At 38.3% G+C, this 9,981-nt stretch overlaps 1 protein-coding gene across 1 annotated transcript; it reads right to left on the reverse strand.

Moving 5' to 3' along the window:
• Nucleotides 1-991: 991 nt before the first annotated feature.
• LOC141595532 (uncharacterized) lies at nt 992-7,590 on the reverse strand. Its single transcript, XM_074415497.1, has 11 exons — nt 7,219-7,590; nt 6,584-7,161; nt 6,065-6,263; nt 5,134-5,711; nt 4,938-5,054; nt 4,726-4,845; nt 1,670-2,247; nt 1,592-1,616; nt 1,431-1,497; nt 1,331-1,339; nt 992-1,144 (listed from the first exon to the last, which is right to left on the reverse strand). Exons 1-11 carry the CDS (start codon nt 7,588-7,590, stop codon nt 992-994), a joined length of 2,796 nt encoding a protein of 931 aa, XP_074271598.1.
• Nucleotides 7,591-9,981: the final 2,391 nt, after the last annotated feature.

The raw sequence follows: 9,981 nt of genomic DNA on the forward strand, positions 1-9,981 counted from the left end.
TGGAGACGAGCACTTCCTCAACTTTTTCTTAAGGGCCTTAATAGTCATTTAAGCTCTTAGTAACCTTAATATTTATACCTAATCCCTAGTATAAATACTTCATTGTACTACCTAGATTAGCATGTCATCTTAATCCTATCTTAATCAAGTCTTAATACTCTCTTAATCTTATATTCAACTCTTAATTTAGCATTAATACAAATCTCATCTCTTAATCTTTCCTTAATTTCTCTATTGTTCATCTTTTATTTTGGGTAATTGAAGATTATTTGTGTTTTATTCGGATATTGACAACCTTCCATCAATAATCAAGTACTTCTATTATTCTTTGCTTTATTATTGTGGAATCTCCATGGGCATAATTCTCTTAATCCTTACTTTAATTATTGTTAATCATTTACATTCATTCATCATGTTTTGCCTTGTTAATATGATTGACAACCTTGTTAGCATGTTAAACTTGATAATGAGTGAGTAGTCTCTTAGCTAGGGTTAATGGGTAATTAGGGGAAACCAACATGGGGAATGATTCATGCTTAATCTAATATGTGCACATAATTTATTTGCTTGCTTGTTGGGATTTAAACTTATGCACATGTTATGCTTGATGAAATGCGAGCATATGAATCCTTATATTTTTTACCCATCACTTATATATTCAATGAGACTTGTAGGACATAAACCAACTCGAGTCTCATTAGACCAAGCATATAGTTGAATAGGGAAGATTAAGTCGACTTGTAGGTGTTGTACAATCTAATCGATTCGGCTCCGGGACCCAAACCTTCCGAGGGATTGTAAGATATAAACCAACTCGATCCCATCAACTCCCATGTATCCCCTATGAACCCATGACACCCTAGTGCTTTTAATCAATTGTTTACATCTCTTTTTTTTTTTGGGAAAATGTAAGTTTCTCATTAGAAATCAAAAAAGTCCCATACAATACAAACTATTGGAGTCAAACTCCCAACACCAATTAGTCACATATCTAAGCCTTAAGATACTCTACCCATTCCAAGGCTAGAGTATTCTTACTTCGAATATCACACTGACCTAGACGCACTTTAACATCACTTTGAACACTTGCTAGTACAACACAAGGCCTAACAACAAACTCTTCCACACGACACCTATTCCTACACTGCCATACATGATACACTAAACCAGACAAAATGACAGCAATTACTTTCTTCCTGCAAGCAGCTGCCTGCCTTAGCTCAGTCCACCAGTTGATGCAATTTTGCAAGGGAAGGGAAACCTTGCACCCGTCACTAACCAGGTCCCTTCACTGTCTACTGAAAGGACATTCAAAGAACAAATGATTCACATTTTCCTCCTGCAACCCACACAGAAAACAAGAATTACTCTGTATAATTCCCATTCTCAGTAGTTTGTCTTTAGTTAATAGCCTTCTCTAAGCTAACAACCAACAGATAAACTGCTGCTTTGGGATCATCCATTGATTCAGCATCCAAGGATACCATGACACTTGCCCTACATCAGGTTTAAGCCATTGATATCCCGCTGTTATAGTATAATGATCCTCACTAGATAAATTTGATAAATAAGGTTTCAATAGTTGATTAACCTGGCATCTTTTCCGCCAAGCCCAGCTGCATCCAGACCCAGGAATATACTCCCAACAGGATGAAGATTTGATGTATACAGCATGTACCCATCTTACCCATAAATGATCTTCCTTGTGTTGCCACCCACCAGGCATACTTTCCCACCGTGGCCAGATTCCAAACATGAAAATCCTTCAATCCCAATCCCCCTTGCTTTTTAGGTTGACAGATGTTGGCCCAAGAAACAAGAGCTGGGCTCTCCTTTTGAACAACTCCATGCCACAAATACCTCCTGCATATAGAAATCACCATTTTTGAAAGAATGAAGATCCTAGCCCAGTAGCCATGGAGGGTGCTTAGAACTGCCTTGATAAGCACCACTCTGCCAGCATAAGAAAGCTTCCTTGATCCCATCCCTCTAATTCTATCCACCACTTTATCAATTAAACATTGACAGTCCTGCACAGAGAGCCTCTTTGGAGACACAGTGACCCCAAGATAAGAGAATGGCACTGTCCCTCTTTTCATGCCAGTGATCAATTCTACTTCCCTGAGAGTATGTTCCTCCATTCCGTTACAATACACACTAGATTTGCTTTTATTCATGGTAAGCCCTGTAGCTTTAGAGAACATAGAAAAAGCTTTCATCAGTAACTCAATAGAGCCTTTATCCCCTCTACAAAACAAAATTAAATCATCGGCAAAACATAAATGAGCCAGCTGAATCCTGTTGCATAAAGGGTGAAATCTAAACAAGTGATGCTTCTGAACCACCAAGAGAATTCTACTCAGGTTTACATCTCTTTTAATCATCTTGCTTGCTTTCTTTTTTGATTAGTTTAGTTGATCTCCTACCTCAACCCAAAATTGTGACACCCTTAGATACAACCATTTGCAATTGAAAATCCTACATCAATACCCGTCCCTTGGGATCCGACCTTTACATACCACTTTACTAAGAGTAGTTTGTGAAGTTATAAATATTGTTTTGGTCAAGGTAACTTCTGACGACGAGTGACAAAACCGATCCGACCAGTTGTTGAGAGTGGTGGAAAAGAAGATGAAGTGAATGAAGAAGATGAAGAAGAAGACGGTAGTGAGGAAGAAGAAGAAGAGAGTTCAAGTGTTAGTGGTGAAGCCTCCGGATCTATGGCGGTTGATGATGATTCTAGTGAAGAAGTTGATGATGATGATGATGGAAGTGACGTCGCCATAGGCGATGATTGAGGATTAGCAAGCTTTTGGGACGATGCAACAATACTTTGTGAGTCTCCTATACCTCCTTTAAGCTTTGTACATTTCTCTTGTTTTTCTATAATTTTTATCTTGATCATGATTTTGAGTCCTAGCATCACCTAGAGGACTCACACCTCGGTCCCATTGAGTTGTAATTTATTGTTCCCACATGAAAAATCCAAAATGACAATTTTAATTTAGTTTTCATGCATTTATTTTATGCATGAACTCCCTCACTCTCACTCGGTTTGGGGAAGTTCAAGCATGCGCATTGAGAGTTAATCTAAATTATGCTCTCGAACCAAAAACAATTCATGCATCATGTAGCATAGCTTAGAATGCATTCACTTTTGTATATTTGTCATATAGTTTGCATTTAATTAGAAATCATGCATTTTCATATATCTTGCATAATTTCCTATCGTATTGGCCATTGAGGACAATGCCCATACTAGTGTGGGGATGGGAAATTCTAACATGACTTATAAAACAAAAATGATAAAAACAAAAAAAAAATGCAAAAATACCAAAACATGTTCATTTCCTTTATAATAGTATTGTGTATATATTGTGTTTTGTATATATTATGTTTGTCTATCCTTGTTCAAATTGATCGTCTATGCCACATCCGAGACAAGAGGATATTGAAGACCGCATGGTATGATCTTTCCAATCTCTTTTTTTCCTCTTTATGTTAATGACTATGTGGCTTTATTTTGATTGATGCGGTATAAACCATTTGAATTTAGGATTGCATTTAGATTATTTGGCATATTAGTTGGTAGAAGCATATGCATTACGTTGTATAAATGTTAGTTGCATCATGGCATATAGTTGCATTTAGGAAGAATTTTTGTGAAAACATCTATTTGGGAAGCTTGACAAGTGTATATAAGGCCCTTGTAGATACTTTTTCTTCATAAGACTTTGCTTGTTAGAAAACTTGTAAAACACCCTAGGATGTGTCATGCTAGTATCCTTTGACCCATGAATTAAGGCCTAGTCAAGAATACCTTGTGGTTTGATAACTCATTGGCTACCGTTTATTCCAAGGTGACCCTTAAAACCCTGCAACCATCATCCATATTCTGCCACATTTTTGTCATGTAAAGGGAATGGGCACAAATATTGTTGAAATTTGAGTTCTATAATAGAAATGAAATGAAAAGAAAAAGTTTGCAATTGAATAAAAAGAAAAGAGGAGTAACAAAAATGAAAACTCATATGCTTCAAATATAGGCACCCTCGTTACTAATTAGGGTGACCTTGAAAATGATAAAAAAGGAAATGTAAGAAAAAGTTGAAAAATTGTCAGTTTTTAAAATGCCAAACATCAAAAGAAATGGTAAAAGAAATGTTCTCAAAAATCTCAAATGCCACAAGAAATTGGGGGAAAAACAACAAGAAAAAGGGGACGACCCTTCCATCGTATCCACTTTTGTGCATGGTAGAGAGGGGACGACCCTTCTTCTTGTCCAGGCAAGAAGGGGAATTCTGCAATCCACCAGCGTTTCAAACACCTTAGGGAGACTATTCTTGACGAAAGCATTTAACGATTGAGGACAAAGATACCCTAGCTTGACAAAGCTTGGAGGTGATTTATTGGTATCCTTCTAGGCTTAGTATTTTGAAGAAACCGTATCTATGATGGAATGTGTCCCATTAGATTGCTTCCCTTGTAGATAATTTCCGCCGCTTAGATGAGGAAAGTGGCTATTCATTTTTGTAGATGCATCCATTACTTGGTTTATGTGCTTTAATGATTGGATGTGTCGCCATTTTGGCAAGCCCCACCCTTTTTTTTTTGGTGAAATGTGAGTATATATATATATATATATATATATATATATATATATATATATATATATATATATCAAAAATTAAATGTCAAAATACAAAGCAATCAAAACCAAATTACATGACCCCAACTTGCTTAAGCCAATCCAATTCTGATAAAGCCATATGCTTAGTGTCTCTTCCTCGAGTTCTCATCTTCATGTCATCAACAACCTGATGCAGACATTGTACTACCTTTTTACTATAAACACGCCAAAAGAACACATGATCCAAATCTTCAGTTGCCTGCCCACATAAATAACAGCAGTCATATATGTCCATCCCATAACTGACCAGTTTTGCTTTGGTTCTGAAAGCTCCATGGGCAAGTAGCCAGCCCAAGAATTGATGTTTTGGTACCACCCACTCATTCCAGACCACTCTGAGCCAGTTATTCTTAGTTCTGGATCCCTGGAGCCATTCATAACAACAAGCAGTAGAGAAGCCTGCCCCCTGTATGTCCTAGCTTCCATTGGTATAAGCAGCTGACAGGTCCTGTTTCACACTACATATTCTCCTCCACGCCCAACTAGTATTGGCATTAGGCTTATACTGCATCCACTCCTTTCCTTTTAGATGATTATGCTGCACCCATTTAACCCAAATAGAGTCCTTTCCTTCAGCAATCCAGTTTCCCATCTTACCTATCATAGCTTTGTTCATCATTTCCTGGTTTTTAATCCCTAGACCACCCTCTTCTTTAGGCCTACAAACAGTGTCCCAAGCCACCAAGGGCACCCTTCTATAATCAGCACTATTATCCCATAGAAAGTTTCTACAGGTTGCCTCAATCTTTGCTAGGATTCCCTTTGGTATCACAAACATACAAGCCCAGTAAGAGTGTAAAGAAGTCAGTACAGCTTTCACTAGGACAAGTCTCCCAGCATAACAGAATTTCCTAGCTCCATAGCCGTGTATTCTGCTACAAGTCTTCTCTACTAGGCATTCACAGTCATGTTTCTTCAATCTGGTATTCTGGATTGGCATACCCAGATATTTAAAGGGCAGCCTACCCTCTGCAAAACCAGACACACTCAAAATGTCTTGCTTGAGCTGATCTGGTACCCCCTAAAGTACGCATTAGACTTTGAGGCACTAATTTTTAAACTAGTTGCTTTAGAGAAGGTTGAATAAGATTGAAGTAACAGCATCATAGATTTAGCATCCCCATTAAAGAATAAAAGTACATCATCTGCAAAAATCATATAGGCCAATTGCAATTGCTTACACATTGGATGGTACCCGAAATCATATTTAGCAAGATCATATTTGATGGTTCTTGTCAAGTATTCCATGCAAAGAGTAAAGATTAAAGGAGATAAAGGATCTCCCTGTCTAAGTCCTTTTTTGCCTTGAAAATAGCCAAACATTTCCCCATTAATGATAAATGAAATTGAGGCAGTAGTTATGCACTATAAAACCATCTCCTTAAACTCCACAGGGAACTTAAGCTCATCAATAAGCTTCTCTACAAATGTCCACTCCACAGTGTCATAAGCTTTTTGCAAATCTATCTTAAACAAACATCTTGGAGATGCATTGGGACGTTCATAACATCTAATTAGATCCTGACAAAAAAAGAATATTTTCCTGTATGCTCCTATTCTGGATGAAAGCCCCCTGGTTATGATCAATAAGGAATGGCAGCACTTCAGCTAGTCTGGCACACAACAACTTAGAAATAACCTTGTAAACTACATTAGAGTAGGCTATATAACGGAATTGTAGCATGGTTTGAGGCCTATCACACTTTGGAATCAAAGTCAAGTTAGTTGCATTCAGCTGCTTCAACAACTGCGTTTTCTGAAAAAAAAACCCTGGACTGCATTGATTACCTCCCTTCCAACCTCATTCCAAGCATCCTTAAAGAATTTGCTTGTGTATCCATCAGGTCCCGGGGATTTGATATCAGGGATACTAAACACAGTTGCCTTAATCACCTCCCAGTGATAGGTCTCAGTAAAATAGCATAATGCTCCTCCCTACACTTCTGTCCCTGATCAATAATTTTCTTGTGTATCTTGGATGTATCTTGCTTAGTCCCAAGAAGTTTCATATAGTAATCCAGGAATGCTGCCTGGACTAGCTCAGGATTGTCACACATATTTCCATTCATGTCCTCTATCATGATCACCCTATTCCCATTCCTTCTCTTTTTAAGTAGTCTATGAAAATATGAACTATTTGTATCTCCCTCTTTTATCCAAGTCTGGTTTGCCTTTTGTGCCAGGTAGCTGTCCCTAGCTATGCTTAGCTTTTTTAACTCCTTAGAAGCCTCATATTCTGTTGTGATAAGCTGCACATCAGTAGGATTCCTTCCAATCTTCTCTTGCAGGTCCTGTACCTGTTTTTGGAGTTTCCTAGTAGTATGTTCAATATCATTATACCCCTCCCTATTCAATCTTTTCAATGCAGGCTTCACGTTCTTTAGATTTTTAGCCAACTTGAACATATATGTGCCAGCCAGGCCTTTGTCCCAATTTCTTCTAACAGTAGGTAAGAACTCCTTTGCATCTCCCTACATGTTAAATTATTTGAAACATCTTTTCCCCTCGGTACTTTTTGAGCTACTTACAATGCAAGGAGTGTGATCCAGCAAGCCCTCAGGCAAGAAATGAGCATACAGTTCAGGCAGATGATCACTCCAATCCTTATTGATCAGGAATCTATCAATCCTACTATATATCATTTCCTCAGGTTTTTGTTTATTGTTCCAAGTAAAGAGGGATCCTATAGCAGCAAAATCAATGACTCCAAAATCTGCCACACACTGTCTAAAAGGTTCAATCTTACCAGAAGGAGTATTACCACCTACCCTCTCAGTAGCTGATAAAACACAGTTAAAATCTCCTACAATAGCCCAAGGACCACTAACATGACTTGAAATTCTCCTCAAATGATCCCACAAAGGAACTCTATCATGTATTGAATTGAAAGCATACACCATTGTCATGTAAAAAACACTTCTATTCTCTAAGGATTCAACTCTCATATAGATGAATTGTGCATTATATACTAAGAATTGAACCTTGGCGGCCTGAGGTTGCAACACTATCCATATCCTACCACTATTATGATGACCATTATTAGTTGAAATGCACCAATTATTGAAATTATTTACAGCTTTCTTCAAAGATTTGCTCTTTATTTTTGTTTCTAGCAAACCAAATAACCTAATATCTTTATTGTGTAAGAAATAGTTTATTGCTTTTTGTTTTCCTACCCTATTCATACCTCTCACATTCCAGAAACCTATTTTATCCATTGGAAATTGTAGGTTTTAAATTGTGACCATTTGCACCACCACTTCTTCTAGGAGGACACGAGACAACCTCCTTGTATGAATGTGCTCCAAAACATTCAGAACCGTAACCATCTTCCCTATGCTCCTGCCTCTGCAACTGTACCAGGTTTTTAACAGGTGTAACAGTCCTAGAACCTGTGTTCAGAATTGGTCTTTGAATACTACCTTGAGTATTAGATATATGTGCTATTGTGGGCTTTTTCATCACTGGTCTCCAGACCATCTGAACAGGTTTCTGACCCATTTTCTTCTGTTCTCCCCTCCTGCAATTCTCCTCTTCATGTCCCATTCCCATGCATTTTTTACACTTAATCGGCTTCCACTCATAGTCTACCTCAATTTGGATCACAGATCCCTTTTCATCTTTGAATTTTATCTTTTCTGGCCAATCTTGATCAACCATTAACACTACCATCACCCTTGCATATCCTAAACGAGTTTTTTTCCTGAGTAGCTATATCACTTTTAATGAATTTGCCTACCAGGGAAGTAATCTTTGGTAACCCCTTCCCCAAAATTTCAATGGAAGGTTATGCAACTTAATCCAAGCAGGCACTGAAAATACCTCCTCTTTTTTCATCTCTAAGTCTCGTGTCCATGATTTCACAATCATTGGCTTATTGTCAAACATATAATAACCAGAGTTTACAACTTTATCTTTCATTTGCAATGATTTGAAACGAACCAAAAAGACTCCATTAGGCATAAACGAGATTTTGTCAATATTGAACTTTGTCCAAATCCGCCTTATGAACCCTTCATAACCTCCCAAGGGGGGTTAGCTCCTAAAATATAGCAGGCAACAGCATGACTCCAATATACTATCTCCTCCTCCACATCATCTTGCTCAATCTGCAACATATTATCACACTCTGTTTTTGGAGCCTCGTCAGGTGTTTCAATCCCCCGTTCTGCAGTATCTCTCAGAATTTCCACATCATCCTCTATATCATTCACATCTTCTTCTTCGTCCTTAGTTTCAACCTCCAATTCAGCGATGCCTGTTATCTCGTTAATATTCTTTGTTTTCCCTTCAACCTCAACATCTGGTCCAGTTTGTAATACATTAGGGTTTGCAGTTTCTTCATTTTCCTCTATTGTCTCAGCAGTCGAAGATGCCTCAGCATTGACCTGAATACTTCTTCCTCTTAGTGTCAGCTCACGATGCTTCTGTTGAAGTGATTTCCTAGCCATTTGCTCGAAAATCAAATCAAAGATCAGAATTAAATTGCATTAACTTCGCTCTAGGGTTTTTTACAATTTGGTAACATTTTTGATAATTTCTCTAACTTAAACATTAATAAAACGGCATGCCCCACCTTGTCTTGCAAGAAGGCATCCTACCTCATGGTTGTCTTGTTGTGAGTTGAAGAGGCGGAGTGAGACCCGCTAATTGTCTCACATCGGCTATATTAGTAGGTTAGTTTGAATAAGGTTCCTAGTTTTTGTCACCTCTTTACTCGGGACGAGCAAAGGTTCGATTTGGGGATATTTGATGTGACTCATATTTGAGCACATTTAGTCCCCGAATTAGCTTCGTTCCCATGCTTTATAGTGTATAATTGGGTCATTTACTATCTTTAGTTTCTCATTTTGCATATCCTTTGAGGTTTTGTTTCCTTGGTAGGAGCGAGTCGAGTGCAAACCTTGCATTTTCATGGCAAAATAGAGCTAAATTGATCACATTCATTGACCAAGCATCAAAGGGAAGACGATACTTGAAGTCCTATATAGATAGTAAAGTAGATTGGGTAATGATGAAATGATCCTTGCATCCTCAATAAGATCCCCGAGGATTGTTGAGGAAAGAAGAGAAGAAAAGTTTCTGACCCAGGATTCGAGCGGATTGCTTTCAATCCGAGCGTCTCCCTGCCTAACAATCCGAGCGCCCCGTCAGCAAGACACTCGTCTTGAAGCCCTAGGAACCGAGCGTCTCCTCCATGATCCGCTCGGATCAACTTACAGAACCCACCGTGCCCGCTTCCTAGACGCTCCGGACGAGCATATCTTCGCGGGACTAGCAAAACGGAGATG

The sequence above is a fragment of the Silene latifolia genome, chromosome 8, assembly GCF_048544455.1.
Source record: "Silene latifolia isolate original U9 population chromosome 8, ASM4854445v1, whole genome shotgun sequence".
In the NCBI taxonomy this organism is placed as follows: Eukaryota; Viridiplantae; Streptophyta; class Magnoliopsida; order Caryophyllales; family Caryophyllaceae; genus Silene; species Silene latifolia.